Source organism: Mobula birostris, chromosome 11, assembly GCF_030028105.1.
Source record: "Mobula birostris isolate sMobBir1 chromosome 11, sMobBir1.hap1, whole genome shotgun sequence".
Taxonomy (NCBI): domain Eukaryota; kingdom Metazoa; phylum Chordata; class Chondrichthyes; order Myliobatiformes; family Myliobatidae; genus Mobula; species Mobula birostris.
Window position 1 is genome coordinate 102,710,294 of NC_092380.1, and position 20,329 is coordinate 102,730,622.

Here is a 20,329-nt window from a genome sequence, read left to right on the forward strand (position 1 = left end):
AAATCCACAAGATCACGGGAAGAACGTACAATCTCCTTACAGACAGTGGTGTATATTGAACCCTGATCTTACAGCTGGCATAGTGAAGCATTACGCTAACAACTATGCTAGTGTGAGTCCTCCAAGCACCTTGACGACTGGATTTGGGTTGGGATCATTTAGAGTTATTTAGATCATTTCCCCATGTCATCAAACAACAAGACATGAGAAATTTGCTTCTAAATATGCATACATTTTTTAACACTGCTTCGATGTTGCTCTGAGTTTACCAAGTATACTGTTGCAATTGAAAAGCACCTGCTTAGTCACCGGAGTTGTACCTTGATTTCTTGATGTAACAAATATTCTGACACCCTTTACAACCAGGAGAAAAATAAATAATAATGTAGTTTCACCATGAAGTATCAACTTTCTCTTTTTCTCTCCCAGGTTTATGAAATTTTAAAAAGGACAACCTGCACCAAAGCCAAATACAGCATGGGTAAAACAGATTTGCTTCCTAATCTTCATCGTAAGATGCATGCCCATAAAGATTGATAATAAACTTGACATAGTAGTAAATCTGTTGTGAAGTTAGGTACAAGTAGATAACACCAAAGATGCAGCTTGCTCAGCACTTCTGCCCAGATGAACATCCAACGCCAGTCTGGCATTATTAGTCTCTATCCACATTCTTGGTGCACAGTTTAAAAAATTTAAGTGGCTTGTCTGATTATTTTGCAATTTATTTCTTTACATTTAGATGATCAAAAAAGAAATTTTGTACTTAAGCACTTTTTTTCGGCAGTTGATGCATTTGCTGTTAGATTTTCCTTGCATTCTCCAATGACAAAACTCAGAGTTGTAATCTGTACACATCCTTTGATAACAAAATGTATTGTGAACTGAAACCAGCATTTTTTTTTGATGTAGGGATCACCAGTCTTCTTGCCAGTGGAGTTTATGTTGCAGCCTACCCTTTACATGACGTAAGTAATATTAATCCATAATACATGCCAAGGACAAGAAAACGTTACAACATTATGATACAAGTGTGTTGAGTGAGGGAGACTTGTTAATGCACTCTAGTCTTTTTGATAACATTGCATTCCATGTGTTGTGGTTGCAATAAGTAGCAATGCAATGTACAAGTAGAAATTCTAAATCATCTTCTAAATATGTTTCATATTTTTGGTAAAGTTCATTTTTGCATTTAAGAACATGAAACATTGCCGCACAATACAGTCCCTTCAGTCCACAATATTGTGCCGACCTTTTACCGTACTCCAAGATTAATCTAACCCTTCCCTCCCATGGAGTCCTTCGTTATTCCAGCATCCATGTGCCTATCTAAGAGTTTTTTAAATATCCCTAATGTATTTGCCTCTACCACCACCCCTGGCAAGGCATTCCATGCACCCATTGCTCTCTGTGTGATTTTTATTAAAAAAAAACGCTTACCTCTGACATCCTCTCTGAACTTTCCTCCAATCACCTCAAAGTTATGCCTCCTGGTATTAGCCATTAAGAGGCAGAACTGGGGAGGTCGATTGAGCAGATGAATTTTGGAGACAATAGTGTGACCTTTCAGTGTTAACATCCTTGCTTTTGGAATTGACAACTTAGCCACCCTTTTGGTAATAGATACTTTTTGGTGGTTCTCAATCGTGTGCGACGGTGACAGGAAACCTGTGCGGGAGAGTTTTTAAGAACGGAAAGGCTGTTGCGCTAGAGCAGTTCCAATCTCTCAACCTCAGAGGTCTGGGTTCAGTCGGACGAATAAGCATCACATACTGGGGTCATCTTTGGTTGCAGCTGATGACCATGACATCTTCTGTACCTTGTCATGCCCTTCACTCTCCACAGAGCATTGCAGATCTGTCTTCCTAGCCATTGGATCTCACTGTAGATCCCATCCACCCAATCCACCAGAGCTGACTTCACATGCCAGGACAGGTGTGTCCCAATCGCAGCAGGGTATGAAGCTGCCGGCTACCATCACCTGATTTAGCCTGCCTGTTGAAACTGTGTGCTTGGGTGTGGCCGCTCTCACCGCAAACAGCTTCTTGAAGCCATAGGTGAGAGCTGAATGCACGGTGGCGACCAAAGGTGAATGAGCTGTTCCAGAATGGACACGACAAGCCCCTTCACCAGAGGTGCTACCCCTCCCTGGAAACCCCATACACCCCAAACACATTTTATTGGATGGCTTTTATGCAAAGGGCAAATTCTCTTGTCCTGCTTATGATGGGAATCCCTGGTGTCGTCTGGATAATATGCCTCTTGTTTCTCTACTGTTTAAAAAGAAAACAATGTTTTGGATTTGATCTAATAGAATTGTTGGAGTCAAAATATTCAACAGGTCGGGCAACATCTGTTGGGAACCTGATCTGCTGAGTTGTTCCAGCGGCCTTTTTGTTTCAGGTTGATGGGGGCTGCCATGTTGTGCGTCCAATTTCTCCCAGATTCTTTTATATTTCTCTAATTGCTCTCCATCCATTAATTGGATTATCTTCATCCCAGCCATTCCCTTTTATTCTCCCCAGTCTTCCTTCTCGGCAACTTAACTGGCTAATACCTGGGGGCATAACTTCAAGGTGATTGCAGGAGAGTAGAGGGGGGAACGTCAGAGGTAAGTATTCTACACAGAGAGTGGAATGCGGTAGAGGTAAATACATTAGGGACATTTAAGAAACTCTTTAGAAACAAGGATGACAGAAAAATGAAGGCCTATGTAGAAGGGAAAGGCTAGATTGATCTTAAAGAAGGTTGAAAAGTCAGCCCAGCATTGTGGGCTGAAGGGCCTGTACTGTATTGTGGTGTTCTGTGGTATATGTTCTTAAATGCACTTGGTTTCACATTTCTCCGTCTTTGCTGACAGGTTACCCCATAGAACACTGCCTATCCTGAGTACTTCTGACTGTTGTTTTTTATTTTTTTATAAAGTTTTGCTTGTTTTGTTGTGCACTTGTAGTATGTTCCTCCTTCAGTTTTTCACTGGGCAAATTTGGAAAATGCAAAAACTTGTTGAAATCATTTGTTATAATGTAATGTATTAAATAATTTAATATAATATTGTAAAGAAGGGAAACGGGCAAAGAATGCAATTTCTTCCAGCTCACATGATCTACTTGAACTTTCTACAGGGTCATTACAGAGGAGAGTCCATAGAAGAAAATGACAGGAAGGTAAGTGTAACTGAAGTGTTGAAATGGAGATTTGAAAGGTTTAGGAAATTGGTTCCTGTAATTGACAACAGGTTCCAGAATATTTGATACTTCCTCCTAGTGTCCCACCTACCGTAACCTTTTACCTGTGTTCATTAAGTTTTTTTTACACTTGGCAATGGACTTGAGGTTCAGATTCACATCTGTGAGACACAAGAAACTCGAAGTGCACATGGTTTATTCAAGAGGTACTTGCAGAGGAAATCTCTCTGCAAATTACAATGAACATTGTAGCCCAGGGTATTACAACAGCCGTAAAGTAACCAGTTCTTATTTATGACTTGTGTTGAATTTACTAGTTTGAAACAGGTGTACTCCTCCAGTTTCTTCCTTTTATGCTCTCCACTGAGCTCCTCATCCACTCAATAATCTTTTCCCTAACCCTTAATGATGTTGAATAGCTCCAACTTCCCCAAGTCCTTGCAGTAGCTGACAGTTCTCACTGCTAGAACTCTCCGTCCCTTCCTCAATCAAACATGCTATCCTCACCATTCAGAACAAACCCTTAAGCTTGCACCCCTTTTTCCCCATCCCCTCCTTTGAAAATAGCTGCTCCACTTTCAATTGGTAACTTGGTTTATTATAGTCGCAGTGTTCTGTGGGGAAAAAAAATGCTTTGTATTCTATCCATACAGGTAATTTCATTATGACAGTGCATTGAGGTATTTGGATGTTGAATTTTGTATCTAGTACAAGGGGGAACAATAACATAATGCAGAATAAAGTGTTGCATTTACAGACAAAGCTCAGTGCAAGTAGTCAACAAGATGCAAGAGCGTGACAGGGTAGATTGTGAAGTAGAGTATCCATTCTATTGTAATAGGGATCTGTTCGATAGTCTTATAACAGCGGGATGGAAGCTGTCCTTGAACCTGGTGGAATATGCATTCAAGCTTTTGTTTCTTCTGCCTGATGGGAGTGGGGAGAAGAGAGAATGTCTGGCATGGGAGGGGTCTTTGATTATTTTGACTGCTTAACTGAGTTAGCGAGAAGTATAGAGTTCATGGAGGAGATTTTGTGATATGCTGCATTACGTCCACAGCTCTACTGCACCTGGCCCACAAATGTCACTTCTCCCAAATCCACAGGTTCTCCTTCTGGAATATAAAATTTGAGTCTAATTGCCCTGCCCCATACTAAAATACCTCTAGCCTTTCAAAAGATGTATATTCGTGTAGTGGGGACAAACCACCTCTCATTGTTCCATAAGACAGGAACTGAATTAAGCCATTTCAGCCCATCAAGTCTGCTCGTGGCTGATTCATTTTCCCTCTCAACCCCATTTTTCTGACTTCTTCCAATAATGTCTGACACCCTTGCTAATTAAAAACCTATTAACCTCAGCTTTAAGTATACCCAATCACTTGGTCTCTTCATCAGTCTGTGCCAATGAATTTCACAGATAGCTCCCATGACGTTGTTCTCTTCTCAATTTATCTGCCTGGGTAGGACCAGCTCCATTCCCATCCATTTACTTGCAGCTCAAGTACTGCGTGTAATTGCTTCTTTTCAGGTTTCTACACACCCACTTCACTGCCGCATCTGAACAGTATCTGAAGCAAAGCCAGTTTCTATCTGTACACAGTGCTATGTGGTCCCTTTCTCCATTCTTTCACTACATGCCTGAGACAAAATTCTGCCGTTTCTCCTTTAAGAAAACCAAAACCTATAATTTTGGCTCTAACCACACTATATTTCCTATCTATGGACTTTGATTCCATAATTCCTTCCTCAAATCCATCTATTCCCCTCCTTTTTAAGACTGTACTTTAAAATCTACCTCAGACAGAATTGCTCATTTGCCCTAGTATTTGTGGAATTCATTGCCACAGATGGCTGTGGGGGCCAAGCCATCGGGTATATTTAAAGTGGAGGTTGATGGGTTCTTGATTAGTAAGATTATCAAAGGTTACAGGAGGAAGACGGAATAATGAGATTGGCAGGGATAAAAAAAAATCAGCCATGAATGGTAGAGAAGACTCAATGGGCCAAATGGCCTAATTTTGCTCCTGTGCTTTACGGTTACCTCAGTGAAAATTCCGAATTGTTGTCCACAAGAATTTTATTTAAATATTTAGTTATACAGCATGGACTAGGCCCTTCTGACCCTTTGAGCCACACAGCCCCAGGAAAACCCGATTAACCCTAACCTAATCATAGGACAATTTACAATGAAAAATTAACCTAACTCGTAAGCTTTTGGACTGTGGGAGGAAATCGGAGGACCCGGAGAAAACCCATACATTCCTTAGGGAGGATGTACAGAGACTCCTTATAGAAATGTGCCAAAATTGAACTCTGAGCTGCAGGACACTCTGAGCTGCAATAGTGTTGTGCTAACCACTACACTACTGTGGCGCCCATTTAGGAGGTACTTCCTGCAATTTAAAATATAAAAATATTCAATTTATAATTTGTGGTAATTTTGAGTAATGTGCATTTTGTATAGAAACTCCTGGATGTTGGCAGCTAACAGTGAGTTTACCTAAAGTGCTGCTACTTACAATAGCTATAGGCTGATGGGGAAAGCTTTCTTTATGCTGGTGCATTTATTGCAAGACCAAAACAGAAAAGACAACATACTAACTTGTTAAAATGTTGGAATCCTGTGTTGCTTAGTAAATCTAGAATGTTATCTTATTCCGGGGTCAATTGGAACTCTGCTGCTGTGATAGACTTGCTCTTTTTAAAAATCTGCTATTTGACACTGCCAAGATTTATTTTGGAATATATTGATGTAGAACATAATACAGCACCCTCGTCCAGAATTTCATCTTGAGTTGGTTTTACTGAATGTGCTACATAGTCACATGTGCTGTACTCTGCTTCCAATGTTCATTTCCAGTGCAAACAAATTTTAGGAGCAGGATACAATCTGCTGTTAAAATATAGTGCATTTAGTACTACCAAAAGGGTCCTATTTCCAAGCAATTGTGTATGAAGAGTGAACCTTTCCATCTTGAACGAATCATTTTAATGTAACGGCAGTGGTGTGTCAATCTCAAGAGATGGGATTATCCTTGAAGTTAATGGTCTCCAAGAATATCTGCAGCCTTTCTGGTAAAGGGATGCTGGGAATGATGTCCCAGTATTTAGATTCCAGTGAAGGAGTAAATCTTCAAGTCAAGGTGGTATGTGAGTTGGAAATGAACAAGTATGCAGTGTGATCCAATGTGCCTGCTAACCTTATTCTTGGTGGTAGAGATTTCTGCAAATCTAATTACACAACATCCACTGATTCTCCTTTGACTATCCTGCTTGTTATTTCTTTACAGAATTACTACAGATCTGTCAGGCAGGATTTTCTCTAAGGAAACCATCCTGACTACAGCCCATTTTATCATGTGCCATCAAGTACCCCAAAACCACATCCTTAACAGTAGACTCCAACATCTTCCCAACCACTGAGGTCGGACTAATTGGCCTATAATTTCCTTTCCTCTGCCTTGTCCCCTTTTTGAAGTTGCCAGAAGCAATTGATTTTTGAAAAGTCATTACTAATGCTTTCACAGTCTTCTTCAGCCATCACTTTCAGAACCCTGCAGTGTAGACCATCTGGACCAGGTGACTTGTGTACCTTCAGACATTTCAGTTTCCCATTAATCTTCTCCCTAGAAATGGCAACTGCACACATTTCTGCCCTTGACACTCTCAAACTTCCAGCACAGTGCTGGTGTCTTTCACAGTGAAGACTGATACAAAATACTTATTCAGCTCATCTGCATTTTCATTGTTCCCCCATTACTACCTCTCCAGCATCATTTTACAGGGCCCGATACCTACACTCACCTCCATTTTACACTTTAGATATCTGAGTACGTAAACAAATCTACAGACCGAAATATTACTGGGAAATGAATGTTGACGAATTTGGATCAATTTAAGAACATCACATTACTTGGAAGATGAGAATTGAAATGAAGCCCAAGTGATTTTGAGAGTATAAATATACCAATTATATGTATCAGAATGTTATGTCCATTATAATGATAGGGAGATGTTGAAGTGGAATCTGATCACTATCATGGACTGGTTGGTTTAACGTTTAAATCTACTCCTCAGTCTTTTTTTCTCCAGTCCTACCAAAGAGTTTCGGGCTGAAACGTCAACTGTACTTTTTTTCCACAGATGCTGCCTGGCCGGCTGAGTTCCTCTAGCATTTTGCGTATGTTGCTCAGGTTTCCGACACCTGCAGATTTTCTCTTGTTTGGGTTTAATGGTCCATTTTTGCACTGTATGTTCTTTAAGTTTTTTTCCCTTGGATGCTTTTCAGTTCTTATCTAAGCAATCATTTGCTGCTGGGTTCAAAACTTTTTACTCAAATGTCTTAAAACATGCCTTGTTTAGAAAAACATAATGAAACAATTGGTCTGTTAAATCACCTTTCTTGTTAATCCAACACTCTTATATATGTGGACTCAGAGATTTGTCTCAAAGGAAAATGAAGTTGAGTGAAAACTTATCAGGCTTTCTCACTTGTCTGTTGAACTAACCACAATGGTGGCATTCATGTGAAAGAAAGAATAGTTTCTCTGCTTCAGGACAAAGAAAACTACTGCGGGAAAAGTTCAATGCTTGCAATAAACTCCAGCATTCCATTTGTATTCACAAGGACTACATATCTGTTTTAATCAGGTCTGTCCTGTGTTTTTGTGATATCACACTGGAGGAATATTGTATCATTTCTTAATGCATGCATTACTAAATGACAATAAAAGAGGACTGTGTGTCCTCCTAATCTAATCTAATTCCTTGAGGTAAATGTTCTCCAGAAATACTCCCAGTCGCCAAAGCTAAGTGGGTAAAGTTACGTAATCCATCTCTATATACCCCTTTAATTATGACTCACTCACAGGCACAGAACTACGAGACCCATTATTTCCTAACAAACCCTTCCAGCCCAATGGCACCTATGTAATTAGGCACTGCCCAGTTACACCTATGTGACCAATTAGCCTTCAGCCTGCATGTCTTTGTAAGGAGGGAGGAAACCAGAGTGCTTGGTGGAAACCCATGTGGTCACAGGGAGAACGTACAAACTCCTTACAGTTAGCAGCAGGAATCTTTAGTGAAATCTCTGACCACCGAGGAACTACCACTTGTATTGCTGAGCAAAAACTTGGCATGATTCAATTTTTCTTTTAGCGAGGTTGTTGGCATATTCATTCCCCGCATCCCATTTCTAAACGCTGAAGGGGAAAAATGGGGGTAGGTCTTCTAGTCTCTGGCTCCGCTGTCTCCAGCTCTGTATTTACCTTTGTGTATGTGTCATCTGTCACGAATAGCATTTTAAAGACTTGGATTATTTTCCCCAGTTTAATAAAAAGTTTAAAGTTTGTTAATGTTTTGCTAAGTGGGTTGAGTCGAAGGTGCAAGTGCTTCATTCCTGAGATGATCAAAACAGTCCTTGCTGAAGTGCCCAGTACCTTTAGTTTGTACTGCAAGTGGCCCAGTAAACAGATGCCATCTGCTGGAATCCTTTCTGGTAGCAGAAAGAATTGGCACTTTTAAATCACCTGTCACAACCTTGACAGAATGCTTTATACTAATAAATAGATTTGTTCTTCCAAATTAGCCACTTGTAGTGGGGGAAATTGTGGTTTATGCAGTTCACATAAAATAAGGCATCCTTTCTCTGACAGATTAGATTTGGGCTGAGTGAAACTTTCAACAATAGGCTTTACAAGTTGGTGTCAAACGGAAATTAAAAAGCATTACCTAAAATAATTTCCCATGGGACAGCCCGCGACTTTTTCCCAGGGCTGAAACAACTGATACAAGAGGGAATCATCTTAAGGTAACACACATCAAAGTTGCTGGTGAACGCAGCAGGCCAGGCAGCATCTCTAGGAAGAGGTACAGTCGACATTTCAGGCCGAGACCCTTCGTCAGGGCTAACTGAAGGAAGAGTTAGTAAGAGATTTGAAAGTGGGAGGGGGAGGGGGAGATCCAAAATGATAGGCGAAGAGGGAAAGTGAGGGGGAGGGATGGAGCCAAGAGCTGGACAGGTGATTGGCAAAGGGGATACGAGAGGATCATGGGACAGGAGGCCCAGGGAGAAAGACAAGGGGGAGGGGGGGGAAACCCAGGGGATGGGCAAGGGGTATAGTCAGAGGGACAGAGGGAGAAAAAGGAGAGTGAGAGAAAGAATGTGTGTATAAAAATAAATAATGGATGGGGTACGAGGAGGAGGTGGGGCATTAGCGGAAGTTAGAGAAGTCTACGTTCATGCCATCAGGTTGGAGGCTACCCAGACAGAATATAAGTTGTTGTTCCTCCAACCTGAGTGTGGCTTCGTCTTTACAGTAGAGGGGGCCGTGGATAGACATGTCAGAATGGGAATGGAATGTGGAATTAAAATGTGTGGCCACTGGGAGATCCTGCTTTCTCTGGCGGACAGAGCGTAGGTGTTCAGCAAAGCGGTCTCCCAGTCTGCATCAGGTCTCGCCAATATATAAAAGGCCACATCGGGAGCACCGGATGCAGTATATCACCCCAGCCGACTCACAGGTGAAGTGTCGCCTCACCTGGAAGGACTGTCTGGGGCCCTGAATGGTGGTAAGGGAGGAAGCGTAAGGGCATGTGTAGCACTCGTTCCACTTACAAGGATCAGTGCCAGGAGGGAGATCAGTGGGGAGGGATGGGGGGGGGGGAAACAAATGGACAAGGGAGTCGCGTAGGGAGCGATTCCTGCGGAAAGCAGAGGTGGGAGGAGGGAAAGATGTGCTTAATGGTGGGATCCCATTGGAGGTGGCAGAAGTTACGGAGAATAATATGTTGGACCCAGAGGCTGGTGGGGTGGTAGGTGAGGACCAGGGGAACCCTATTCCTAGTGGGGTGGCAGGAGGATGGAGTGAGAGCAGATGTACGTGAAATGGGGGAGATGCGTTTGAGAGCAGAGTTGATAGTGGAGGAAGGGAAGCCCCTTTCGTTAAAAAAGGAGGACATCTCCCTTGTCCTGGAGGAGGAAGGGAAGCCCCTTTTTTTTAAAAAAAGGAGGATATCTCCCTCATCCTGGAGGAGGAAGGGAAGCCCCTTTCTTTAAGAAAGGAGGACATTTCCCTCATCCTGGGAGACCGCTTTGCTGAACACCTACGCTCTGTCCGCCAGAGAAAGCAGGATCTCCCAGTGGCCACACATTTTAATTCCACATTCCATTCCCATTCTGACATGTCTATCCACGGCCTCCTCTACTGTAAAGATGAAGCCACACTCAGGTTGGAGGAACAACACCTTATATTCCGTCTGGGTAGCCTCCAACCTGATGGCATGAACATTGACTTCTCTAACTTCTGCTAATGTCCCACCTCCCCCTCGTACCCATCCGTTATTTATTTTTATACACACATTCTTTCTCTCACTCTCCTTTTTCTCCCTCTGTCCCTCTGACTATACCCCTTGCCCACCCTCTGGGTTTCCCCCCCACCTTGTCTTTCTCCCCGGACCTCCTGTCCCATGATCCTCTCATATCCCCTTTGCCAATCACCTGTCCAGCTCTTGGCTCCATCCCTCCCCCTCCTGTCTTCTCCTATCATTTTGGATTTCCCCCTCCCCCTACCACTTTCAAATCTCTTACTAACTCTTCCTTCAGTTAGTCCTGACAAAGGGTCTCGGCCTGAAACGTCGACTGTACCTCTTCCTAGAGATGCTGCCTGGCCTGCTGCGTTCACCAGCAACTTTGATGTGTGTTGCTTGAATTTCCAGCATCTGCAGGATTCCTGTTGTTTGCATTTTTTATCATCTTAAGGTGATTGGAGAAAAATATAGGAGGGATGTCAGAGAAAAGTTCTTTACACAGAAGGTGGTGGATGGAATGGTGGCCTCTTACTGTAAGATGGTGTGCAAATAAAACAGCATACTGTGCAATTAGGAGAAAACATAAATAAGCAATAAATATTGATAACGTAAGATGAAGGGTCATTGGATTGTGTGTCAATGACGAGTTGAGTGAACTTATGCCTTCCGATTCAAGAGACTGATGGTTGAGGGATGATAACTGTTCCTGAATCAGGTGGTGAGAGTCCTTGGCTCCTGTAATACCACCTTGATGGCAGCAGTGAGAAGAGAGCATCGCCAAGATAGTGGGGGTCCTTGATGATGGATGCTGCTTTCTTGCAACAGTGCTCCATGCAGATGTGCTCAGTGGTGGGGAGGGCTTCACCCATGATGAGCTGAGCCATATCCACTACTTTTTGTAGGCTGTTTCATACAAGGGCATTGGTGTTTCCATACCAGGCTGTGATGAAACCAGTCAATACACTCTTCACTCAACATCTGTAGAAGTATTCTGAGATTTTAGATGATGTGCAAACCTTTGCAAACTTCTAAGAAAGTCGAAGTGCTGCCATCATTTCTTCGTAATGGCACTTGCATAGTTGACTCAGGAACAGATGCTCTGAAGTGATGACACTGAGGAGTTTAAAGTTGCTGACCCTCTCCATCTCTGATTTCCCCATTAAAGACTGGCCAATGGACCTCAATTTTCCTCCTCCTGTGGTCAATAACCATTTTCTTGGACCTGATGACATTGAGTGAGAGGTTGTTGTTGTGGCATCTATGGGGGAAAAAATGTAGTCATTGTAGTCATTTTTTCAAGCCAAGACCCTACGGCAGGACTTAAATATGGTGTTGGAGTTTTGCTCAGTCGTCAGTCAGTTGCTCAATGCAGAAGTGCTGGAATTGGTACAGATCATGTTGCCACCTGCTACAGGAAGGCTTCAGAGGCAGTAAACAGTCTAACATGGTGCGGGTGATTGTCATGGACGTTTTTCTTGTGATGGCAAGACCCTGTTGGACATTGGTGATGTAGAATACTACAAGTCTGGTTCATTGACGAGACCGATGGTGGGGAAGCTGCATGACCTCTGTTGCAGAGCAGAACAAGCCCTCAAGCTGTGGGGTCGCCAGTTGCAGCCACCCAGTGGAGAGGCACTGAAGGCGGTGTGGTGTGGCGTCCATGCTGGGGTGAGGGTTGACTCCGCCCATTGGTGCTATCTTTTGGTGTTCACTCCGGAAAAGACAAACCAGCATGTGATTAGACTGTTGCAGGCTTGTTCTTGCCAACAACATCCCATGCACCGTCAATCTACAGGACAGGACACTTGGACCATGTTATTTTTGCATGACTGTGTGTTTACTGCTATCACACTTGTATGTGCTATGTGTGCTGTGTATGATTGTTGGTAGAGTTTGGACCTCGGCCCCCGGAGTAATGCTGTTTTGTTAGACTGTGTTCATGGGTTTTCATGTATGTTTGAATGACAATCGAACTTGAATGGAACACCCTGCCAAGGGTGGTGGTAGGGGCAGATATATTGGGGGCCATGGGTGATAGAAAATTGACATGCCACATTGGAGGGAATGGTAGATTGATTTTGTTATTGTTGTTCAGCCGTTAAGTCGAGTGCGACTCTTCGTGACCTCATGGACCATAGTGTTTTCATAGCAAGATATGGAAGTAGGTTGCCAGGCCTTTCTTCCACATAGATATTGCTGCTGCCCAGGTTGGAACCCGGCTGGGTTTGAACTCAGGATTATCTGCTTTGAAGTCTAGTGCTGATGCACCATCAGCCGGCCCAGATTGATTTTAGAGTAGGTTAAAAGGTCGGCACAACTTTGTGGATGAAGGGTCTGTACAGTGCAGTAATGTTCTATTATCTGTTAAGTCCCTGAGATGTTGGTGTACTGTGAATTCAAATTTGAGTCCAGCTTTCAGTCTCTGTGTCTGATGTGATGCCCGCATAGGAGTAGTAATGCCTGCAGAAATCTTAGCTTGCTGGCAATGTGTACTGACTTAAAGTTCAAAGTAAATTTATTATCAAAGTACATAAATGTCACCATATACAACTCTGAGATTCATTTCCCTGTGGGCATATTCAGCAAATCTATAGAATAGCAACTATAACTATAATGAAAGATCAACTAGAGTGTACAGCCACTGCAGAGGACTGTGCAAATGCAAATATAAATAAATAGCAATAAATACTGAGAACATGAGAGGATGAGATAGTCCTAAAAGTTAGATCATTGGTTGTGGGAACATTTCAGTGTTGGGGCAAGTGAGTGTAGTTATCCCCTTTTATTCAAGAGCCTGATGGTTGAGGGGTAGAAACTGTTCATGAATCTGGAGGATCTTGTGCCTTTCACCTGGTGACAGCAGTGAGAAGAGAGTCTGATCTGGGTGGTGGGGATCTCTGATGGGAGCTGCATTCCTATGACACTGTTTCATGTATGTGTGCTCAATGGTTGGGAGGGCTTTACCCACGATGTACTGGGCCAAATCCACTACCTTTTGTAGGATTTTCCTTTTAAAGGCATTAGAGTTGTGCAGCAGAGAAAGAGGCCCCTCACCTCACCACATCCATTAACCAAACTTCTGTTTTAATATTTGGCCTAACCACAAGCAATTTACCATGACCCTTTAACCTACTAACTGGTACGTCTTGGGACTGTGGGAGGAAACCAGAGCACCCCGAGGAAACCCATGCGCACAAAGGGAAGAACATGCAAATTTTCTTACAGAGGATGCCAGAATTGAACTTTGATGCCCCAAGCTGTAATTATGTTACGCTAACCACTACGCTGTTGAAGAATAAAGTCCAATTTGAACTGCAGTCATTGTTATATAGTAGGACTGTTGCAACCAGTTTGCACACAGCAATCTTCCATTAAGTGTGTAATAACAACCAGTAAGATGTTTTTAGCTGACATTAATTCTGGTCAAGCCACCAGAACTCCCCTTCTCTGTACAGCAATCCCATACTAAAACCAGAAAATTAGAAATGAGCGGAGGTTCTCTGGGGAGAGAAGAAACTGGTTACTGGTGTGGAAACTTACTTTAGGATGGAGGTTATTAATGTTCATAAAGGAATAGTAAAGAAAGTAATAGAGGGAAAATATACAAAAATTAAAGTCACATGAACAAAGTGCCAAAGCTGTGAAAAATGTAAGTAATCACAAAAATATGGTCGTATAAAGGCATATACTACTTTCTAAACAGGAAGCAAATTTAGAAATCAGAAGTGCAAAGGGACTTGAGAGTCCAAGTGGAGATTCCCTAAAGGTTAAAGTGTAGGATGAGTTTGTACTAAGAAAGCAAATGCATTTATTTCAAGATGACTAGAACGTAACAGCAAGGATGCAATGCTGAGGCTTTCTAAGACATTGGGCAAGCCACATTTTGAGTATTGCCGGCAGTTTTGGGCCTTGTCTTTTAAAGGATGTGATGACATTGGAGAGGGTCCAGAGAAGTTTTCCACAAATATTCCTGGGAATGAAAAGGATTAACGTATGAGGAGTAACACACATCAAAGTTGCTGGTGAACGCAGCAGGCCAGGCAGCATCTCTAGGAAGAGGTGCAGTCGATGTTTCAGGCCGAGACCCTTCGTCAGGTCTAACTGAAACGTCGACTGCACCTCTTCCTAGAGATGCTGCCTGGCCTGCTGCGTTCACCAGCAACTTTGATGTGTGTTGCTTGAATTTCCAGCATCTGCAGAATTCCTGTTGTTAACGTATGAGGAGTGTTTGATGCTTCTGGGCCGGAACTCACTGGAGTTTAGAAGATGAGGGGGGATCTCATTGAAACTTGCCAAATATTGAAAGGCTTAGATAGAATGGCTGTGGAGAGGATGTTTTCATTAGTTAGAGATTTTTGGATCAGAAGGCACAGCCTCTGAATAGGATGTCCCATTAGACTAGAGATGAGGGATTTCCTTGGCCAGAGGGTGGTGAATTTGTTGAATTTCTTGCCATGGATTATTGTGGAGGTTAAATCATTGGGCATATTTAAAGCAGAGGTTGATAGGGTCATGATTTGTAATGGTGTCAAAGGTTATGGGGAGAGGACTGGAGAATGGGGATGGAGAGGGATAATGAATCAGCCGCAATTAAATGGTAAAGCAGACTCAATGAGCCAACTGGCCTAACTCTGTTCCTATGTGAGCAGAATTCTCTGAGCAGTTTTGGGACCCTTATTTAAGAAAGGATGGAGAGGGTTCAGAGGAGGTTAACAAGAATGATTCTGGGAATGAAAGGAGAATCGTCTGAGCAGTGATTGAAGGCTCTGTCCTGTACTCGTGAGAATCTAGAAGAATAAGGAGCAGATGTCATTGAAACCTATCAAATGTTGAGAGGCCTATATAGAGTGGATGTGAAGAGTATGTTTCCTTTAGTGGGGGATTCTAGGACCAGAGGGCACAGTCTCAAAGTAGAGGGATGTCCTTTTAGAACAGAGATGAGGAGGAATTTCTTTAGCCAGAAGTTGGTGAATATGAAGAATTTATTGTCTCAAGGGACTGAGGAGGCCAGGTCTCTGGATGCATTTAAGGCGGAGGTTAATAGGTTCTTGATTAGTCAGGTCATGAAAGGTTACGGGGAGAAGCCAGGGGAATGGGGTTAAGAGGGAAATGGATTAGCCATGGTGAAATGAAGAGCAAAATCAAAGGGCTGAATGGCTTAATTCTGCTGCTATGCGTTCTGGTCAAATATCAGGTGGATAAGCAAACGTGTATGGTTGGGAAATGTTGAGTGTAATAAATTGAGCAAAAGGGGAGATAAAGAGAAGATTTTACAGATGTTGGAAATAGAGAGCAATGCATACAAAACCTGCGGAGTTCCTCCAGAATTCAGGAGCCATGTCTGTTAGGGAGCAGCCAGCAGTACCTGCCCCTTATGGAGACGACAGTGCAGGCATTATAGACTTGGTCTTCCTGCCTGGCATCATGTTGCGATGGGTCGGCAATAGCAGCATTGCTCCTCTGATTTCCTGTGAGACACATGTATAATTATTGAGTTACTGTCACAGCAGTTAACTTGTCTTCCCTCAAGCTGAGAGCAACATACCAGATGCTGACACTGAAACCTTGGCTCTGTCCCTTAGTGCTTTGTCCCCAAACGATGGGAACAAAATGAGTGCTGATGTTGACGTTTCTGTAAAGCTTTCAATGCCCTCAATTACTGTGTTTGAAATTAATGCAGTTGGAAGCATTCTTTCTGGTTTGGTGCCAAATAGAAATGTTTTTTCTCAGACTTTTTTTTAAGTTAATGTAAGCAAAACCCTTTTTTTTTCAATCTGGGCTCCAGAAAGTCTTGTTGCCAGCACCATCTCCCCCAATTCTCCCCAAGACCCTTCCGGGTCAGTGTCTTTGAGCAAAAGAGGTTATCCAATAGTTCAAGTTATTTAAGGCACAAGTATCCCAATTTAGTGCATTTGAGGAAATAGAATTTTATTATTCTTGGAGTGGATCTGCTTTGTAAACAACCCTGGATCTGTTCAAATTCCAAAAGGTCTATTTCATCAATTTTTGTCAGCCCAAATTATTAACAGTTGACAAGAATATGCAATAGCATTAATAAAGTGACTACAAAGTATTTAACATATACCAGCCACCTATCAAGTGTTGTTTAACGTAGAGAAGGCTTCCACTGTCCGTAAACTGCTTTATTAGTGCTATTCCTAACTGCATCATTGCTGAAGTAATATATTTATTATGGGAGCTAAAAATAAAATTGTCAAATGCGCTAGGAGAAGTCTACTGATGTTGTATTGCATTGCTAACAACTGCACCCCAAGTGGCTGTTGAGATTATTACAATGTTCAGTGTCTGAGGAAAGTCCACACTGTCGCCACATACTAAAAGGTAACTGCAGTTGGAAAAGATGGATTAAGAAAGAGGACATTTCAATAGTGGTTTTTAAAAACTGAATTTTGATAGGTTGGGCATACTAGATTTCTACATTCATACTTCAGAAATTAATTCATTATGTGCTATGTTGTGTGACATGGGTGATCATGGTCTTCCATCTGTCTTTAATCTGAAAGGTTCTAATAAGCTCTTCAAAACTTTTGCCTGTCCATTCCTTGATGTAACTTGTGAATGTCATGCACTGTCGACCTGACTTTTTCTTTCACTGGTTCTTCCCATCACTGCAAGATGTTCGAGCTTCTCTTCTCTCGGTATGTGTCCCAGAAATTCAAACCTGCTGTTTCCCGATTGATGATATCAACTCTCTTCCTAGTCTGGCTTTTCGCCACACTTCCTCATTTGTTACTCTGTATTTACACAATATTTTCATCATTCTTCTCAAAAACCACATTTCTGCAGCTTCAAGTCTTCCTTCATTTTGCTTTGATATTGTCCAAAATTTGATTCCATATGTTGGTGTGGAATGAACATAGCACCACAAAACTGAGCTTCATACCCATAGAAATTACGTTATTCTTTAGTATCTTGCTCACACGCTCAAACGTGTATTTAGCAATCCCAATCCTCCTCCTAATTTCAATGTCAGACTTACTGTCAGATGTTATACTATGTTATAGTGTGCTCCCCAAGTAATTAAACTTCCATGTTTGTTTAATTGTTATGTTGCCTTCTTTTAGTTTGCATTTCTGTATTTATTTCTACAAAAGACTTCAGTTGGAACTATTTTACCCAGCGCTATTGGTGTATGGAACCTGTTGTGTCGATGAGATAAATTCCTCAAGGGAAATATAAAAAAAATGGAGGAGAAATGGGAACAGAAGGTGACTATTTAATGTTGTTTAAAGGATGAGTTAAGGCTCTAGTGAAGCAGACCAATCCAAACTACCAGGGTGGAATGATTGGTTTCTACGTTACAAATACAGTGCTTTTCATTGGTTGTTTCTTCAATAACAATAGTGCACAAGCAAAGTGTATTAAGCAATATGCACACCAACGATGGCTCCCTGCATTATTTTTTTTTTATTTGGAATATGAATGGGTTAGAAGTCAAAACTCTGAAATCCACTGTGCAAAATACTAAGGGGTTTCACAAAGAAGTTGTTTCATTCTGGAGAATCTAAATGTAGTGGATGCGAATTCATTTCAGGAGTCAGTAATTTGAGACAGTTGTGAGGAATGTCTTTGTGCACAAAGCTAGTAATCTGTGGAATTCTACACTTATCTGTTGTGGATGCTCAGTCATTGTCTGAAGCTTGGTTCTGGAGATCAATGGACCAGAAAACCTGGAGACTGGATGAGGAAAAGGATGTCAGAGGATTGGATATACTCTCATGCTATTTGGTAGTGGAACAAGCTTGAGGGGCAGCTTCAGATTCAAGATAATTTGTGACGTACATTGAAACCTACAATGAAATTCGTCCTTTGTGTTTACAATTAACACAAACTAATGGTGTGCTGGGGGCAGCCCACAAGCGTCAGCACACATTCTGGGCTGAATTTAGCCATTTCCTGCTAGTATTTAGAGTGAAGGGGGAAAAAGTTTAAAGGGAATTTTTGGGGGGGGGGGCTTCTTCACACAGAGAGTGTTGGGAGTGTGGAATGAGCTGCCAGACGAGGTGGTAAATGCGGGTTCTTTTTTAACACTTAAGAATAAATTGGACAGATGCATGGATGGGAGGTGTATGGAGGGATACGGTCTGTGTGCCGGTCAGTGGGACTAGGCAGAAAATGGTTGGGCACAGCCAAGAAGGGCCAAAAGGCCTGTTTCTGTGCTGTAGTTTTTCTATGGTTTCATAGAAAAGTACAGCAGAAAAACAGGCCCTTCAGTCCATCTAGTCTGTGCTGAACCATAAATCTAGTCAGAGGATTTGAGCTTGGAGTTCCAGTGAAAGTAGTCAAGGAATGCCTGACTAATAGGCCTCATCTTCTGGTATTGTGAGTCTTGAGTTCTGTCAACTTGGGCTATGTTGAGAACAAGTAATTTGGCCAATCTAAAAGACTTGGCATTTCTAGTTATGTTTGTTCCTTCTGGTCTTTTTTTAGTAACTTTGTTTTCAAAATTCCTACTGTTGTTGCTATTAAAATCGGCATTTAAGGAACAATGGCATTGGAAATGTTGCCTGTATCAACAGTTGTGGGAGAATACAATCAAGTAAAATCTTTGCAACATACAAAGTGCTGGAGGAACTCAGCAGGCTAGGCAGCATCTATGGAAAAGACCCAGTTCAGGCCGAGACACTTCAGCAGGACTGGAGGAAAAAAAAAGATGAGAAATCAGAGTTAGAACATGGGGGGAGGGGAGGGAGAAACACAAGGTAATAGGTGAAACTTGGAGGGGAGGGGGTGAAATAGAGTTGGGAAGTTGTTTGAAAGAGATACAGGGCTAGAGAATAGGGAATCTGACGGGAGAGGACAGAAGGCCATGGAAGACAGAAGAGGGAGGAGCACCAGAAAGAGGTGATGGACAGATGAGGAGATAACATGAGAGAGGGTAATGGGAATGGGGAATGGTACAAAGGGGGTGGGGGGCATTACCAGAAGTTCAACAAATCAATGTTCATGCCATCTGGTTGTAGGCTACCCAGACAGAATATAAGGTTTTGTTTCTCCAGACTAAGTGTGGCCTTGCATGACAGTGGAGGAAGCCGTGGGTGGACATGTCAGAAGAGGCGCAGACATTCCACCCTGCAAAAACTCATTTCAGGGAGGTAGCACCATCAATTTGCAGGAGACTTCCGGGAGGGGTGGAATGTCTGCAATAGAGTAGCTCCTTAGCAGCTGGCCAGCTAGTTTAAATAACGTTAGCTATGCTAATGAACGAATGACACCTGTTAAACTCACCTCAACACGTCTTTTACAGTCTTAACCCACCATGGGCAATAGAAAAGTCACTGTGACAGTGCAGCGAGCAACACTGTCATTATTTTTGACCCCTATTAGGCAGGGGTACACTTTAGTGTAGCCTGGGGTGACGTACATTTTATATTTTTTTGGAACACTCTGCCATGGTGCGCGCGCGCTCTCTCTCTCTCTCTCTCTCTCTCTCTCTCTCTCGCGCACTCGCTTGCTTTTTGCTCACTCTCAAAAAAAATTGATTTCCATGATATTGTATATAATTTGCGGGCATCAGGGAGCCACTATTAATATGTGGGAGACTCCCGGAAGTTCCGGGAGATGTGGGATGTCTGGGAATGGGGAGTGGAATTAAAATGGGTGGGCACTGGGGGATCCTGCTTTTTTTGGCAGACGGAGTGTAGGTACTCAGTGAAGTGGTCTCCTAATCTACATCGTTTCTCACCAATATATAGGAGTCCACACTGGGAGTACCACATACAGTATTTGACCCCGAGAGACTCTCAGGTGATGTGTCACCTCACCTGGAAGGACTGTTTGAGGCCCTAACTGGTGGTGAGGGAGGA

The 20,329-nt window shown here is 42.5% G+C and overlaps 1 protein-coding gene across 1 annotated transcript in view; it reads left to right on the forward strand.

Annotated features, from left to right (window-relative positions):
* The window catches only part of ano1a (anoctamin 1, calcium activated chloride channel a), a 297,185-nt gene that overhangs the window by 132,434 nt on the left and 144,422 nt on the right, over window positions 1-20,329 (forward strand). Inside the window, exons 8-10 of the mRNA XM_072272773.1 lie at window positions 430-481; window positions 913-968; window positions 3,126-3,167. Of these exons, the coding sequence (XP_072128874.1) occupies window positions 430-481; window positions 913-968; window positions 3,126-3,167 (150 nt within the window). The remainder of the gene's footprint in view (window positions 1-429; window positions 482-912; window positions 969-3,125; window positions 3,168-20,329) is intronic.